General features: G+C 40.6%; 1 protein-coding gene across 1 annotated transcript in view; it reads left to right on the forward strand.

Moving 5' to 3' along the window:
• Positions 1-19,330, forward strand: part of Ush2a (usherin) — a 663,496-nt gene that overhangs the window by 91,903 nt on the left and 552,263 nt on the right. Inside the window, 2 exon segments of the mRNA XM_075987373.1 lie at positions 7,432-7,670; positions 10,007-10,137. Coding sequence (XP_075843488.1) covers positions 7,432-7,670; positions 10,007-10,137 — 370 coding nt within the window.

Consider the following 19,330-nt stretch of genomic DNA (forward strand, 5'->3'; position numbering starts at 1 on the left):
TGGGCAAAAATCCTGAGTTGGTGAACCCCCAAGTCCTTCACCGTGATGGAGCATCGTCTAATCTTACAATCTGACTATCCAGAGACATCTGGAGAAGAGCCAGGCTTGCATAGACTGGGCTGAAACACAACTAAACCCACACACGAGTCACTGGAGGAAGCAAAAGAAAGAGGAGGAAATGGTGAGCTTCAGGAGAAGGTGGGAGGATTTCTAAGTCTAAGATGCTAAAACCATTGATGAAAGAATTAGAAGGCAAAACCCACTCACAATGCTCGTTAAGTGCTATTCCCATCACCTTGCTTCATTTACCTTACTCAGCTGAGTAGAACCAGCAAGTGTGTGTATGGATCAATCATTAAGAGATTTTTTTGAAACATTGGAATCAAAGTATAGACAACAAACTTACCCCTCTATTTTGGTATGGAACATAAAAGGTTAATAGTATTGTCAATCAGATAGGAGACCTAAATAGATGTCAGCAAGCAATTCAGTTGGGTATGCTTTAAAACAAATTTTAAAATTAAAATTGAGGTAGTTGTTTCTCAAAATCTGTATTTCTGTAACAAGGCTTTGAAAACATTTACATCCTTATCAATCATTCTTTTTAACCCACTGAGTCCAATTAGTACCTGTTCTTATACACATGTGTAGAAGAAACCTATCAATGCCCCTCCACCACCTAAAAAAGTGATTCTGTCTGCTCCAGCAGTCATCCAATGCCTCCAGCTCCTCAGCTATGGGTGGGACATCAGGACTCTCTCCATCTTGTGTTCGAATTTAACTGTCCAGGTTTTGTGTAGGTTTTGGGCAGGCTACTATACCCATAGTGAATTAAAGCAACAACCATGCCGTGTCCAAAGCCAGCCTTCCTCAATCTTCCCCTCCGATCTCCCAGCTCTTACATTTTATGTGGATTGTAAAAGATAAGAGGGGCTGAAGACATGAAGTCGAGGGGTGCTGGAGGATGGGGTTGAGGTGAGGAGTAGGAGGTGAGGAGGACCTAGCTACAGTGACTACATAGATGAGACTTTCAAAGGATAGGAAAGAGCATCATACCATGATCCCCAGTACTGGATTAGGGCTCTTGTCCTACAAGTCCTTAAAAAGAAAAGCACTGTATCACCTTCTGCCACTCATGTGCAGGCCTTTAAAATGGGAACATTTTCAATTTCCTAGGTATTAGGTGAAAACAATGCAAATACATCCTTCACACCTCTTCACCTCCTTCCCAATTGCATGTTCCCTCTCTCCTAACTCACCTAGTACAATTTGTGTGTAGCACATCCTCATGGATGTGGAGACATCCTTTGGAACATGGACCACCTACCTGAGCCTCACCCTTAAAGAAAATTGGCTATCTGTCCCCAAGAAAACATCAACAATCAAAAACATTTTAATATATTGCGATAAGTTTATACTATGTAGAAAAGCTAGTCATAAAATATAAAAGCCGTATTTGCCTACCACCCAAAGACAATCCCAACAAGTAGTACATGTAGCTACTTTCAGACTTGATGTTATTTGTAATATGGGTAAATCTGTAATGTCTCTCTCTTAGTATAGTCTTAAAGTTGGCTTATACAGAAATGAAACACCCTTTATCTAGAAAATGAGATTATATTCTACGTGCTACTTGATTAAAATCTAAATTATTATGAGTTCATATCTGTATTTGTAAGTATTTGCATTATGTTTAAGTTGAGATGTATGCTTGCTTTTGGGCATTGAAAACATTTCATTCTTTTGAGTGTAATAAACATATTCCAAGATGCCAGGTCTTTCCTATGAAGTTGACGCAATTCAACAGAGAAGTTTCTATGTACAGAAACAGGTTCACATGTTGCTCTGATGTGCAAGTAAATTGCCGTCCTCAAGGCGGAGTTGCTCTAATTATCTTAACGAATCCCTAGGACTATGGTATTTACAGTGTTAAAAGCCCCAAAGTTAACTGTATTTATTTTCATCAGGAAACAAAGTTACTCATCTCATCTATGCATTAAAGTTGTGTGCCAAAGGAAGCCTAGCTGTTTCCATACCAAGGAGTGACCAAAACTTTCCTTAAGTCTGTAGCAAAATTCCTCTTTAATTGAAAACATCAAGGAAGCCAGGATTGTGTTTTTGGAGCATTTATATGACATTTTATTCAGTCTTATCTATCACAAGGCTTCATGATACTGGCCTGTGGGTTGAAAATAAAGACAAAATATCAAATGAGAAAATAAAGACATTTAGATCAAAAGCAAAAGGAAGAAAACGTTGTTTTCATGGACATCACAGGCCTTCTTTCGCTGGATCTGCTCCTCCGACTCTGGCAGGCACCTCCCCAAATCCAGCCTGCGGTTAGTTTGTGGAACATAGACTGCACATGAGATCGGTGTGACAGGGCCACGTGCCCGCGTCCTTACCGCTCTCCACCAGCTTTTATCAAGAAAGTACAATTTGAAACATCACCTTGGGGTGAGAAAATTCTTTCATTAAGATTTTTTTTTGAACTAAAGCAAAACAAAAGAGCAGCAAAGAAAAATAAATTTTAATAAAAACAAGCTTGAGATTGTTTTCATATCTTCATGCAGTAAGATTTTGTCTTTCCTTAAATCTGTTCACTGCAACAGAGTTTTATAAGTACAGACAAGAGCATGGTTGTATGGGTGTTTCAGGGTGTTGGGCCAAGGCAAGGTAACTCTGGAAGTTTTTTTTTTTTTTTTCGTTCAAATCCCTGGAAGGAGAAGTTGAGTTTTCCTGTTCTTTTTTTTTTTTAGGATTTATTTATTTTTATTTTTATTATTTTTTTAATTTATTTATTTATTAAGGATTTCTGCCTCCTCCCCGCCACCGCCTCCCATTTCCTTCCCGCTCCCCTGATCAAGTCCCCCTCTCTCATCTGCTCGAAAAGCAATCAGGGTTCCCTGACCTGTGGGAAGCCCAAGGACTGCCCACCTCTATCCAGGTCTAGTAAGGTGAGCATCCAAACTGCCTAGGCTCCCCCAAAGCCAGTATGTGCAGTAGGATCAAAAACCCACTGCGATTGTTCTTGAGTTCTCAGTATTCCTCATTGTCCGCTATGTTCAGCTAGTCCGGATTTATCCCATGCTTTTTCAGACCCAGGCCAGCTGGCCTTGGTGAGTTCCCAATAGAACCCATTGTCTCAGTGTATGGGTGCACCCCTCGCGGTCCTGAGTTCCTTGCTCGTGCTCCCTCTCCTTCTGCTCCTGATTTGGACCTTGAGATTTCAGTCCGGTGCTCCAATGTGGGTCTCTGTCTCTGTCTCCTTTCATCGCCTGATGAAGGTTAACATTCAGGAGGATGCCTATGTGTTTGTCTTTGGATTCACCTTCTTATTTAGCTTCTCTAGGAACATGAATTGTTTTCCTGTTCTTAATTTTATCCCAGTAGATTGCATCTCCCTCAGACCTGCAGCCACTACAGACAGTTGTATCCCAGTGACATCCTGAGTTCATCTTCCCTAGACCCACAGCCACTACAGACAGTTGTATCCCAGTGACATCCTGAGTGCATCTTCCCTAGACCCACAGCCACTACAGACAGTTGTATCCCAGTGACATCCTGAGTTCATCTTCCCTAGACCCACAGCCACTACAGACAGTTGTATCCCAGTGACATCCTGACTTCATCTTCCCTAGACCCACAGCCACTACAGACAGTTGTATCCCAGTGACATCCTGACTTCATCTTCCCTAGACCCACAGCCACTACAGACAGTTGTATCCCAGTGACATCCTGAGTGCATCTTCCCTAGACCCACAGCCACTACAGACAGTTGTATCCCAGTGACATCCTGAGTTCATCTTCCCTAGACCCACAGCCACGACAGACAGTTGTATCCCAGTGACATCCTGAGTTCATCTTCCCTAGACCCACAGCCACTACAGACAGTTGTATCCCAGTGACATCCTGAGTTCATCTTCCCTAGACCCACAGCCACTAGAAAATGTAGTTGCACCCCATTGACATCTGATGGTGCCTAGATGTAGAAGTCTGTAACGTTTCCGCTGATTTACATACTCATGACAAAAAGACACAGAAATAAAGCTCCTTTATCCTTTACATTTTGCTCTATTCTCTAGACCACATGGGTGAGTCCATCATGGGCCAGTACCTTGAAGGTTGAGAATCCCCAGGGGTTAATGACAACTTTTCACATAGAATTGTGCTGTGTTCTGCGTGGCCATCCAGACTTTAGGCCAAAGTCTCTGGTGGGTTTTTGTTCTTCCCCCTCACCTCATTTTCTCCTTCCTCTTTTCTTTTCATCTCCTTCTCTCCCTGTTCTTCCCCTTTCTTCTCCACTTCTTTCTCTCATTCTTCATCTTTTAAACCCTCTCTCCTCTTCTAATCTCCTTGTCTTTTACCTCTTCCTCCTCAATATCTTCTCCCACACTTCCTTCTCATGTTCTCCAATCTGTAACCTCAGATTCTGCATTAATATCTTCTTGGATTGGTTTTGAGCATTACTGATTCCCATTCCATAATTGCTTTTAATCAGCTGTAAAAATACTAACTTCTCTTCCCTTTAGAGATGAAGAAATACAGGATTTATAGGTGTAACATGGATTTAAAAATTAACTTTGTTCAAGAGCTTTGATTGTGTCTCCTAACTTGGAAAATTCTCAGTTGCTGATGCCATCATGATATAGAACATTACTAGGCCTTGTTCCCTAAGCCCATTCTGTCTTTAAACTATTTTTATTAGTACACAGTGAGCATACATGTTTATGGACTATAGCACTATAGTTTAGCACATGGACATGTGTGCAATGATTACACAGGGGTTCTCGCTATGTATATGTTATCACATGCCTGTGGAGAGCAGTAAGACCCTTTCAAATGGCTACTGGACGTTTAGGGCTAATTGCCAACAATAGCTGCACAGTGATGTTCAGGACATCAGAAGTCTTTACTGAGTCAAACTGCACTCAATCCTATATTCATTACCTAGCCAACCTCAAGTCTCCCCCCGGATCACCACAGCCTCAATGACCTCTCTTCTGCTTCGTCACCTGTGTGGCTTCCACATGTCATGGATGGTGTACCATGTTTGTCGTTTAACTTCACTGATCAGGGGGAGTCCCACTATGTGGCTGGAACTGACATAATTCCATCTTGTTAGGGCCGAATCCAATTCCACTGTGTCCGTAAACTACAGTGTCTTTACCCACTTTTACACTGCTGGGAGGAACTGCATTTTAAATGCTTACCTTAGGGTTGAGCATATTGAGGGCACATACCTCCCATTACAGTGGCCTTTTCTGCAGACAGTAAGCAACAATAACTATACTTTCTGATGTCTAGTCTAAAATTAACTCCAATATTTATTATAAAATAAGATTGCTTGGTGTATGATAATTCAGTAAGGGAAAGTTTAAAGTATCCATCCATCCATCCATCCATCCATCCATCCATCCATCCATCCATCCATCCATCCATCTATCTATCTATCTATCTATCTATCTATCTATCTATCTATCTATCTATCTATCTATCTATCTATCTATCTATCTCTTCTATCTTCTTTACTTCCTTTCTTCTTTTTTTGTTTCTTTCTTGCCAATGTGCCATGGTGCCTGTCTATAATTTCAGTACATGAAAAGCTGAGTCAGGAGGATCACTGTAAGTTCAAGACCAGTTTGGATTTCACAGTCAGTTCATTGCTAATCTGGCTGAATCATGACAGGACCCTGTCTCAAAAAATCAGGTGGCCAAAGCCCTGAAAACTAGCAGTGGTTAGTTGTAGCTTTGTTTTGCTAAATGAGGTTGTTTTCTAGTTGGAAATATCATTTTGAGTGATGTCATCATAGCTGGTCATGAACGCTGTGCAGACATTAGCCTGCTATCTAGCATGCCATAAATTCTTCCAAGAAGAGATCTCTTTGGACATCGGTATCAGAGTTAGATGTGAATTTTCAGCCATCACCTTAGCAACCACCTCTCTGCTCTAACTATGCAGACAGTGTGGGCGGTGTAAACATAGATGTCTAGCATTTCCTGGGACAGGGTAGTAAGGGAGCTAAGGCTGAATGCAGAAGGACAGAAATATGACGCAGGTGTCACTAGAGAACAGAGGACAGGGACATCACATGACTGCCTTAGAGAACAATGGGAGAAGAAAAGAGGCCAGCTACTCAGTCCATGACATAAAAGTAGTTACGATTAAAAAATAATTTCATCACTCTGAGAATATTATAGAACCCTGAAAACTGACTGAAGTACCAGGTGCATTCCTTATTGATAACTACAGCTCAACTTCCCTGGACTTGAGCATTGCAGCCTGGTGTTTGTGTAACATTCGTATTTTCTTTTCTGTTTGCTTCCCCTTCAGTTAAGTAGAAAAAACCCACAGCCTTTGCTTCATGTTAAAATGTTCAGTATACTGCGAAATAGAAACAAAATGGAAAAGAGTCGTATTTATTTTTTCTTTTTAAAAATATAAAGGGAGAAATTATCTTTTGCAAATATTTGGACTGGTCCTCAATCATCAATGATACTTATTTTTTTTTGCTTCCTTATTGACACAAACAGCTGATGTGTCTTCAATCCTTGAACTGCCATTCAAACTATACACACAGGATTGGCGGCCAATCCCATTTCTTTCCTCAGGCAGGGAAGTAGCTGTTGTACCACTTCCTTGTTAGTGACCCATTTATACAACACTTCACAACCAGGGTGTTCAAGAAACAGAATGAGAATGGCAAGTTACTACAGAACAGCAAAGGAGACGATGGCTTTAGCACACCAAAGCGTGGATGAGATGTAGAACAATACTCTTGGAAGTATTGTTGATAAGATTATTTGCAAAGCATGAGATGGGTTTATTTCCCAATTCATTGCAAAGTTTGAAACTATAAGGTGATCAATTAATACTCATTTTACTGCTTGTGAATTCCAATACTTTTGCAAGGAGCCACTTGTTGGTTCCCAGCCACCCGTTAGCATAGACCTGAAATAATCACACAGAAACCATGTTAATTAAATCACTGCTTGGCCCATTAGCTCTAGCTTCTTATTGGCTAACTCTTACATATTAATTTAACCCATCTCCATTAATCTGTGTATCGCCACACGGCTGTGGCTTACTGGGTAAAAGTTCACAATGTCTATCTCAAGGCAGCTCCATGGCTTCTCTCTGACTCTGCCTTTCTTCCTCCCAGCATTCAGCTTAGTTTTTCCTGCCTACCTAACTTCTGCCCTGCTATAGGTCCAAAGCAGTTTCTTTACTCATTAATGGTAATCACAGCATACAGAGGGAAATCCCACATCACTTTACTGCTCAGAGTAGGGGATTTTCATATTTCGACATGATTTTAAAGGTCGTAAGAGAATCCTCATCCATGACATTTTCTGATTTATAAAATAGTTTTGATGACAAAGTAGTCAGGTTCTTAACTCACAAGTTTTTCATTTTCCATTCACTGACAGTGATGGGCACCTGAATAAAAACAGCACAGCCCTGACGTTTCATTGTTCTAGTGTTGATCGCTGCTCGCCCCTTTATAATGACAAGCGTTTCCACAGTGGTGGCCTTGTTCATGCATTTAACTGTAACCCCTGTCAGTGCCACGGCCACGCCAGAAGCTGCCACCATGATGCTTCTGTGGACCCATTTCCTCTGGAGCACAGCAGAGGAGTCTGTGATGACTGCCTGCATCACAGGACAGGTAATCTCAAATCCCGAATGACTGGCTCAGCCCGTAGGATCCTGGGTGTCTGTCTCTAGATGCACGGTATTTTAAATTATGATATAGTTATCTTATTTGGGGATGGGTTTACATGCTTTTAAGTTTGGAAGCAAAGGCTTTTTCATCAAATGCCCTCCATCCAGAAAGATTCCTTCATTGTGTTTGCATGCAGGTGTTATCCAGAAAGGGTTCACAGCCTTGACCAAACTGCTGATTGGAAAGCTTCACCTGATTCAGTTTGAATACATCCTTACAGTAAGTTACTCCTGTCACTTATATTCCTGTCTTCCTTGTGTCTGGCTTCACACATGGGCAAGTTACATTTGCTCAGACATTACACAGAAACCAACAATCTTTAAGACATCATGAATATATGGACCAAGAAGATGGCTCATAGGAAAAAGAGCTCACTGGAGAGCCCCAAAGTTTGGGCTGCGTTTTCCAACCTACAGGGTGGAAAGAGAGGAATGACTCCTGCAGGTTGTCCTCTGCCCTCCAAAGGCGCACATTGGTGCACACATGTCATCACACACACGTGCGTGCGCACGCACACACCCCCCCCCCCACACACACACGGTAACAAATTGGCTATAAATACAGAAGGTGATTCGTAGTCTCTGTAGGTCCTATAATTAGTGATTTCCAGCAGTTATTAAAATCACTGCTTTCTGACAAGCAGTATTAACATGGAAGCAAAAGCAGGCAGCATTAGTGTTTGTAAAATATAATGCAAATATAATGGGCCCAAAAGTGTTATTCTGGGGCATGAGAGAATGAATTCCATAATTCTTGGTGACATAAAATAGCATGAGAAGCTGACCGGGCATGGGTGCGATGGAGGTGAGCATTCCCACGTTGACAATGCAAGAGCAGGTTCCAGAGCAGACACACAAATTAAGGAGCCAATGTCAGTATCCTAGAAGCATTATGAATTTATTTAATTTTTAATTAATCATGAGATAATAACCATCAGAATGAAAAAATAGTTATCTAGTTTTCTGATATTGGGTCCATTTCCAGCAACATCTGAACAGAGTGTATGGTTTATAATGGGAAATTTGATAGCCTGATGGCTTATTTCAGCCTCTTTCCCTGGTCTTGCACTACCCACATGGACTCTGGAATTTACTCAGAACATAGGCTCCTATTCATAAGAGGGCAAGAGAAAAGGCTGACTATTAAGCTGAAATCCATAGGCACTGTGTTACACACTGGACTCGGCTACACTCTTCTAATACTTAATGCAAGGTTTATCTGGTATTCTGAGACTTGAAGTAAACAATAACTAACAGAAGCATCAAAAATTACTGACTATATATCTATCCATCATGTAAGAGCATTCTCCAATTTTTTCATAGTCTACTTCTAAAAAATACATCTTTATATTTTGTGTGTGTGTTGATCATGTGCATATGTATGCTGAGCATGGGTATCTATGTGGAAGCCAGAAGTGACCATCAACTGTCTTCCTCAATCACCTTCTACCTCGTGTCCCTCTGGCGGGAACTCATTCATTTGGCTGAACTGGCTGGTCAGTGAGCCCCAGGGACCCATCTGTCACTGGGTAACTGGTGTGTGCCACTCCATGGGCCTGACTGGCTTTGTGTGTGCTGGGTATCAGATTCAGGTCCTCCTGCATTCACACCAAGGGCCTTACCAACCACGTGAGCTCCATGACTCTGGACAAATGTTTGTGATGCAGCATCCCTACTTCCTTCCACGCAGGTAGATGTCATCTGCCATGTTTGTGATGCAGCATTCCTACTTCCTTCCACGCACGTAGATGTCATCTGCCATGTTTGTGATGCAGCATCCCTACTTCCTTCCACGCACGTAGATGTCATCTGCCATGTTTGTGATGCAGCATCCCTACTTCCTTCCACGCACGTAGATGTCATCTGCCATGTTTGTGATGCAGCATCCCTACTTCCTTCCACGCACGTAGATGTCATCTGCCACGAGTGTCGCAATTCCTCACTCTTTGCTTTAGACATAAGTGCCTGGCCATAGGGATGAAATTTTAAGTTTGGGAATGGCTTCTTTTTAAAATGTATGCTCCCTTCCAAAGCAAAACTTGTCAGGAGTGCGGTATTGCATAGCAGATGGGCGTTTAATGGAGTAGAGCACCGTTTGGAACAGGTTCACCGTTTCATATGCTCCGGATCACTAAATTGGCAGGTAGAGATGAAAGGTGCATTAAAATGGACGTCCCGAAAATTACAGAATTTCCTCAAAGGAATACAGTCTTTAATCTTGAATTATGCAGCCGATTGTAATGAATTATGAGTCCTAATGCACATTCTATCCCGATGCAGGGAGAAACAGTGAGTCCTGCCAGGATTACTTTTACCGGCCCATTGGTGCAGATCCCTCTGCCCTGGGCATCTACAAGCCCTGCAACTATATCCACACAGGGTATAGAAATGGCAGCCTCCTCTGTGACCTGGTGAGTTACTTCAGTGATGGAGGTAATGGATGGCTCTCCTGCTAGAGGTTAGTTTGGGACAGTCCCCCAGGGTCTTGAGTTCTGAGTTAGCATTTAGAGACAGACAAGGTAGATAGGACCTTGAGCAGTGTCCATCAGGAAGGTGAACTGGTACTGTGTAGTGGTCCCTTTGCAGACAAGAAGGACTTATTTTAATTTTCATTTTGAAAAGTGTCAAAGAATTGGAGAGTGGGAATTCTATTCAATCTTCAAAGTAGTGAAGCATTTTAAAAAATTATAAGTAAGACACTTTAATCCCCAAGTCAGTAGAAGATAGTACTAGAAAAGCTAGTTATGTGAAGACCCAAGTAGAAGTCATGGTGTTTCTGTGCTTCTAAGAGTCTTATTTCTACCTGCCTAATAGTTTAAAATACAGTATTTTGTTTATAGTCTTAAAATATGGTTATTATCAATGTCCCTAATTTTGAAGTATGACTTACATGAAGTCTAATCTTCAGTAAGCTGCCTGAAGTTCTACTTTCTAGTCAATAGCTCTGGATTAAGTTGGGTTGTCATTATCTTGAGTTTTTACTTGTCAACCTCATATCAACAAATAACCAGATAAAATAAAATTTGTCTTACAAAACAAACTCAATGATTGTATTAATTTTAATGAATGCATATTATTTTGAATAGTTGAAAATATAAAGGGAGGCAGAGGCAGGTGGATCTCTGTGAGTTCAAAGTCAGCCTGATCGACAAGAGTTAGTTCCAGGACAGCCACAAAGCTACAGAGAAACTCTATCTTGACAAACCAAAAGGGGGAAAAAAGAAGAGAAAATATAAAGGTTATGTCAATAGCCCAGCTGTAGAACATTTTGTGAATTACATTAAAAACATAATTAATTCAAGACAATCTACAAGATATACTTTTTACATTACTTTCAGCAAACCTTGAACAAGGCTTTTCAAAACAAGTTGATGTGGCATTTGCTTGTAATCTTGGAAAGCAGACACAGGGAGACCGCCAGTTTGAGTCCAGTCAGCTAGAGCCAGATGGCACTCTGAAGCCAGCCTGTGCTATATAGCAGGGATGGTTGGACATACCCATCAGAAACCTTCAAACTAGACGAGAGTGAGGAGAGTGAGCTGCCCTTGCACACCCCTGGAGGGCTGCAAGAAACACATGGCCCAGAGCAAGAGATGGTAAATAGTAAAGAAACAGAAGCCCCCCAGGAGTCTTGTCTGTGGAAATTAATATGTGCACCCACTAGGGAAAACAGCCCAGTGTTCCTCAGAATACTGTTCAGAGTTTTACCATATGACTTGTACCAACCTTATTCCCAATAACCAAAATACAGACGTGAACTAAATACACCACAATTAATAAACGGATAAATGAAATGGAGCATAGATGAAAGTAGAGGATGGAATAGGGACAAGGACAACAGGACACTTTTAAACATTTTATTATGATTTTTAAGTGAAAAAAATAATCTAGTTAAAATGTGTAAAAATAGGTCTGGGCAGTGGTGGCACATACCTTTAATCCTAGCATTTGGGAGGCAGAGGCAGATGGATCTCTTTGAGTTCAAAGCCAGCCTGGCCACAGAATGAGTTTCAGGACAGCTAGCGCTACACACTGAAACCCTGACTAGAAAAACCAAAAAAAAAGTGTAAAAATATATATAGTCTGTAAAATATTAATTTTGATCCTTTGTATTTCCTTTAAAATTCTCCTCCAATTTTTTCCTCCCCTTCTGTTTTATTTATTATTTTTGTGGTCAGAAAACAAGACAATTTTCCTAAAATCTAGTAGGGAACAAAGAAGGTACATACAGGAACTTATATGTAAACAGAAATAGATGCAAGATTTTCCAGATTTGAAACAATCCTGCATCTATCTCTAAACCACATTCATATTTGACATTGTTTTGATTACTTTTTCATTCTTTGACTAGAGAAATCACTAATGACTTTAGGACCATTTTCCCATAATTTAATGTCCAAATAGGAATGCAATTTTTAAAATTTTACTGTTCTTTTCAATGAAATGAAAGAATCTACATTTACAAAGTCATCAGTGATGTGAGAATGATAAACTATTGCATTCAATTCAAGGACAGTTTTCAAAATCCATGCAACTGTGATGCTCCATAACATTTGGGAGCATACATGAACTCTAGGCTGTATTGAAGTCTTATTTTTTCACAGTAACTGGGGCATAACCAAATGGTCGGTGGTGCCCTGCCCTGTGACCTATGTTCTAAAGGGGAATTTTCTCTTTGATCCTGGTCAGTGGAATTTCAATCAAGTCCCATGAGATTGGACAGATTAAACAATCTCCTTTCACCATAGGAAATACTGCATTTCTGCCCTATGTGAATGCAGAGACTTGAGAATAGCAGGAAGCAAGGTTGAGTCATTGAACCCTAAAAATTCTTACGCCAAAGACAAGACCAAGAGAACATGTGAATCAGAACAACACTGTCAATTGGGAAGTAAGATGAATAATTACTATCTTAGAGGCATTCTTTTGTGGAGCCCATGGATCCCAAGCATAACCCTGTGGGTTCAGAACTTCTGTGACTCTTTAAACTATACAGAAGCACATCGCTGTGTGCTCTTTCTTGTTTTCCTTTCTGATCTTTCTGAAGAAAGATGGCGCTGGTGTTTTTAGCACGCCCAGAGGAGACACGCGGCTCAAAGGACTCTGGGAAAGAGGTCCTGTTTTTCTTGTCACAGGCTTGGATGTCAACAGAGGAGCCTGTGAAGGAAGTTCCTAGGGTGCTGCTCCACCCTTATTTCTGTGTCTGTGAGAAAGGGTGAGTGTGTAAATGTGTGCACACACGTAGCATATGTATAGAGATCAGAGCATAACTTTCAAGAGCTGGTTTTCCCTTTGCACAGTAGACTCCAGAGATGAACTCAGGTCTTAAGTTTTATATGGCTAGTGTTTTCCTAACTGTGGTGTCTCACTGGTTCCCTGCAGCCCATCTTAAAAACAAATTATTTCCTATGCTTTCCACTCTATGAGACTCTGATCAATTGTATCAAATCGAGCTCTATGACCTCAATAGTTGAGAGCCTCCCTTAAGTTTTGTTTTCTTAAATGGAAAGATAAAACAACTAGAGAAGTATAGAAGTTGACTAGAACCTGAAGATATGGATGAAAGTCACAGAGTTACTGATTATCACAGGGCTCAATACATCACCAAGAGACAGCTTCATCAGCACCAGGACAGATAGATAAGGCTAAGCCATGCTAGACCGGAGTGAAAGGGGCTGAGGAGTGAGATGGAATGGAAATGCATCCGTGAAACAAAGAGATGTAAGAAATCAGCCCAAACTTTCTTAGTAAACTAGACAGATTTAGCAACACTCCAAAGTAAGAAGAAAATACATTCCTATTTACACATATGTCAAATCCCGTTTCTTATATCAAATAATATTAATGACCCAAATATATATTTTGAAATAATTGTATATGCAGGAAGCAAATAAGAAACAATAGTGTTCTAAATGGAGAGCTGAGTAAACATTGCTATATGTCCCTCTGTCCATAATGAGGGCCTGAAATTGTTTAATACCTGTTTGAATACTTTATAAGGAATTTTCAAATTCCTGACTCATTAGTATCTTTCTTCAGATAGACAACTTACTCTTATAAGAAATAAATGCTACTATAACATCTTAGATTTTGTAGAGTAAAACATTATTTCATTAATAACTCTCTATTATTTTCCACAAACCCCAAGCCCAGGTGCTCCAGCTATAACACCTAGATGGCATTTGTCATATAAGTGCTCTGAGTTAACACAGTGATATATTTTACATGCACCAAAAGATCCAAGTAGCAGTTTGAAGTCTGAGTGAAATAAACTTAATTTGGTCGTAGGAAAGAAAGCCCTAGATAATACAGCATGAGATGGGAGTCGTAGAGAGGCAGAAAGACCAGAGCCACCCTGCTTCCTCTTAAAGCCTCTCAGTGCATCAGCTCTACTGGGGCCTGCAGCGAGCAGTCCTCCCAGGTGTTCTACTCTGGACACTGAAGAGGCTCAGCAGATGGTTGTCATCTGCCATAGCTTCTGGTGAACAGACCAGAATCTTACCTCGCGCACACCCCTTATCCACTGCCATGGGGAAGCTGACAAGCCTCAGGCAACGGAGGATGGAAAAGCAAAGGCGTGTTAGTTTCACACCAGTGTGGAAGCACATCTTCTCTAATGAAGGTTCTCAGCAGCTGAATGGGATGAAAGATCATGGGATCACAAAACCCTTGAGTGAAAGCAAGTGCTGTGGTGCACGATCTTCTCTGACGTTTCCAGTCCATGACATTCATATGTAGCAGAAACCACTACACACATGTATTTACTTTTGCAGTAGAGTGAGCACCTAGTCAACACCGGGCAGCCGATTGCACTAAGGCCAGGTATTCAGAGAAAAGTCGTTGTCTCAGCACTGGGAATACACAGTCACTCCTTAACTGACTGCTGACACAGGGCTGTGCCAACTCCTGGAAGGTGGCAAACACTGTGGGCAGGTAAAGAGATGGTTTTTCTTAGAAACATGAGCAGAATGAAAAGGCATTTCATAAATATTCTCTCTCTGTGTGTGTGTATGTATGTGTGTAGCTCAGAGGTCAGAGGTCAACCACAGACATCACTTGTCAGGCTCCTACTCTCTTCTATACTTTTCAAACAGGGTCTCTCTGTAGTCTGGAACTCCCTAGTTAAACGAGGCGGGCTAGCAATCTATCCCAGGTACTCTCTTGTCTCTGTCAGCTCGGGGTTGAGATTCTAAGTATGCATCACTCCACCCGGCTTCTTCAGGCAGATTCTCCAGATGGAACCTCGTGCTTGCAAAGCTCTTGGTCCCCTGAGCCATCTTTCCGGTCTCCAGAATTTTAAGAAAAGTATAGCTAAAATCAGCATCTTTTTAGTACTTAAATTTAGATGCTTACTCCAGTGTGGCGTCCAGTTTAGAAAGCCTGTGTTTCCTTGAAGATCAGCAGTAATGGGGTGCAGAGCTAAGAGGCTCCCGAATCAGCCAAAGTCTGGGAATTAACTAACTTAATGGCAGGAGCTAAATAAGTATCCAGTACTTGAAGTAACAGATGCCAAATGGTATTTTTACATGACTCAGCCGCAGAGCTTTGAGAATTTAACTCCTGAGCTCCACATTTTAATTGTTCAGCTCTGGGTTCTTTAGTTGTGTATAATTAAAGGACCAAAATCAGAAAATGAAATTGCATGTTGGATATAGATAACTGTGATTTCTTTTCTATGTTTAAAATGTCGTGTACGTTTGAAAAATATTTTCACAATCATGTACATAAAATAGCCATTTTAGCCCAAACAGTTTGGATAAATGTTCTCTAAAGAGCATCCTAGGAGCAATGACAAATTCCTTGTCGTCACTCAGTAGAAACTGTGAGTTCTGGGCTGAGTGTTTTGGCGCAATGTCCATGACCCCAGCAGCTAGAAAGTGGGGGCATTTGGGATCAAGAATTCAATGTCATTCATGGCGACAAAGTGAGTTTGAGGCAAGTCAGGGCTACATGAGATCCCACCATAAATCTGCCCATCCCATATACACATAGAGAAAGATAAAAAATAGTCATTATCCCTATAGTGTTTGATAATATTTCCTAAGTATATTTTTAGTGATACAATGATTAATTTTAAATAATTTACTTCACAAGTACTGTGGGGTAAGACTCTCCTAGGCTCTCTGCTTGTCAAGTTATAGATCAAATGAATGAACAAGCTACTCAGAACCAGAACTATCAAATTTTAACTTTCCACATAAATGACTCTGTTTGCTTTTTTAAATGAACTAAGCATTTTGAGTTTTGTTATTTCCAAGGAAAACTTTGACAAAATGTGCCTGATGAGGCAGTTTTGAAGGCTCCCCAAAGCTTGCCTTCTTGGCTCCCCTCTCCTCTCACTGAAAAACTCTTCGGTTTGTTTTATCTTATCCCCTCAAACCACCTCCTTTCTTGTTCCCATTCTCATGGCATGATGAGTTCTGTAGTTTGCAGAGCTATTAAGAGTGAAATGCCTCTTCTGTGTCCTCCCATGTGGTGCTATTGCTGTCCAGGTCTTGTTGCTTCTGGTGGTTTCCTTCCACTCACTTTTCTTTAGGTGTTCTTTCACATGGCTGGTCACCTGGCTTTTATGTGACTGTTACACATGGATTTAATTTTTTGGGAGTGTGGCTATTTATTAAAGTAACTGAATTTGGGTGGATCTGAAAACTGTGGTTCAGATACAATTCCTCTTTGTCTCCCAAAAGCTGTGTATCAAACACTTGGTTCGGCTGCAGCGATATTATGATGTGATTGATGATTCCTCCAAAAAGATGGAGTGTAGGAATGGTTGTCATTGAGTTTTCTTTTTTTCTGTCTTATTTCCTGTCTAAGCTTTGTCTAGGTTTCTGTTGGTCTTAGGAGCTCTGCCTGGCTTTCTGTCTGGCCATACATTCTCTATCTTACAGCTTCTTGTGCCTTGCCAGCTCTGTCTTCTAGGACCTGTGTGTTTACCTCTATACCGTTTGATCTTTGACTGACTTTGTGTGCAGTCGAAACATCTCTATCTGACTTCCTGTCTGACCATGTGATCCCTGACTTCCTGTAGCACATGAGCATGTCTGGCTTTCAGTCTGATTGTGTGATCTTCCTGGTTTCCTGTCTGGCCACTCCAGTTCTGGCTGACTTCCTGTCTGGCTGTGGAAATTCTACTTCCTGCATACGTTGTTTCTGCTCTGATACCATCTGCCGAGAGGTTCATATTGAGCGCCAAAGGTACTTGAGTGCTCCTGAACAAATGAAAAATCCTTAGGTAAGGAGAATTCCAGGCCATCATGACTTTGCCTTGTATTATCCAGGGCATGCAGCAGTAAACTACATTGAACCATCATATTGTTCTCCTAAACAAACTTAGAACTCTAGAGAGAAATACATAGTTCTCAGCTCTCTTTGCAAGGACTCCCTAACTCTAATCTCATAGCCTTACAAAGCATTAGCAGAAAATACCATGTGAATATTCTATATGAACATAACTGTAAGTACCTCTACAATAATTATTGACCAGACTCCTGCTGTCTAAACTGCACTAATGCACCTTGGCTGCTTGGCGTGTGCCTCGGGAATGTAAAGTTATTTCACTATTTAAAACTCAGTTGAAATGATATTTCAGTTCAATCATGCACTCGAATTAATATAATGTAATAAACCACATAAACACAAAGAAAAGTCCCTTGTAATGATCTCAGTAAGTTGTAAAAAGCTTTTAAAAAATATTAAAAAGGTTTCCATGATGAGAACATTCTCTAAGATGAAAATAAACATTTCCCAGGCTGAAAGCTGTCTGCCGATGAGCCACAGCAAAGAGCCTACTTGATAATAAATACTAAATATTTTCAACCTAAGATCAAAAAAATAGAGAAAGGATATTTGTTCTCATAGCTTCTCTTTAAAATTGTAAAAAAAAAAATAAAAAAACTAATGTAGAGAAAAAAATAATTAAAAAATCACAAATATCCAAAGAAAATAAAACCCCTATTGGCAAACCTCAGGATGGTGGTGTTTATGAGCTTCTTTGCAGGTTTCCTTCCCCTCCGCATATTTTCATATTTCATTCTCCTATGTGACATGTGCTCCACAAATCCGTTTGAAATGGCTGCATCACCTAGGTGTGCTCAGTGTCCAGAGGCACTGCAAGCAAGGTCTAATACTTCATGAGTCTCACTGCGGTGGCATGAGGGACATTTGGTGAGGCTGGAAAACCCTGTTTTCCACATTGTGGCATTTATATTTTGTTGAGTAGGCAGTTGGTTGCCAACTGTCATAACATAAACGTTGCTCAGGATTGTCATTCCTTGGAAATTCAACTTTGACTTGATGCTATTATAGATTTTTGTATTTTTACCAATAGTACATCATTTCCTTTTGACCCAAGGAACTCTCTTCTCACCAATACCACAGAAGAATCATTACCAGATTGTAGTGGCAGAGATGGGGAGATGGCTCTGTTGGTAAGAGTTGCTTGCTGAGTGAACATGACCTAAATTCAACTCTCCAATATCCACCTAAAAGGGCAGACATGATCTCACATAACTGTAACCCCAGCACTGTGGGAAGTGGGAACAAAAGGCTCCCTGAAAGAAAGGAGGTGGAGTCAGGGAGATGCCATGTAGCCCCACAGGAGACAGACTCTAAAACTTTAGCCAGTAAGCCACAGCCACGTAAGGATACACAGATTAATAGAATTTATTCTATAGAATTCTATAGAATTATTATATTATTCTATAGAATTAATAGAATTTATTCTATTAATAGGATTAATTATTATTAATAGGATTAATAGAATAAATAGGTTAAATTAATATGTAAGAGTTAGCCAATGAGAAACTAGAGCTAATAGGCCAAACAGTTATTTAATTAATGCTGTTTCTGTGTCATTATTTTGGTTTCTGGGCAGCCAGGAAACAAACAAGCAGCCTCCTCCAACACATGCATATGCTCACACACACACACACATGCACACAGGGTTCAAATATTCTTAGAAATGGTCAAACCACCACCTCCTTGCTGTTGTAATGCTTCTGTTGTAATGAGTCATGAGAAGGAGGTGCAGAAAGTAATCAACTGGTACAAAAATAAGTGGGTCTTTATTTACCTAACTAAGTACTGTGGAAGAAGCCAGACAAGTACGTGCCTCAGGAATGCATTTTAAAGAGGAGTATTTCTTATTACATATGTGTAGGCAGACAGGTCTGGTTACATGGGTTGTACTTGGCATAAGAAGTGGAGGAGAGAGTTATGTGGCAACCTGAAGCAAGAGGTCCCAGTGAGCCCTGTCTCAGCCTCCCAGATGTTGAAATTATAGGCATGAGCCACCACAACCAAAAACCTTTTAAGTTTTGAGCACACATATTTAAATGTGTGCTTTTCAAACAACACTCAAAACTTATATCTCTATTTCCTTGAGAAAAAAAGTAACCAGAATTATTTTTCAGTCCTTGTAAACTTTTCCTGGAGATATTTATGTTATTTGTTAATCTCTAAAGGAGCTAGTGCACACAACACACCATGCACACTCTCCTTTCTTTGCCTTGGACATCCAAGGATGCCCTGTGCTCCTCCCATTTTAGGCACTTTGCAAATCCTGTTACTGTCCAGAGTTTCCCTTTAAGAAAGTGTTACACTGAC

This window comes from Microtus pennsylvanicus, chromosome 10 (assembly GCF_037038515.1).
Source record: "Microtus pennsylvanicus isolate mMicPen1 chromosome 10, mMicPen1.hap1, whole genome shotgun sequence".
Lineage (NCBI taxonomy): Eukaryota > Metazoa > Chordata > Mammalia > Rodentia > Cricetidae > Microtus > Microtus pennsylvanicus.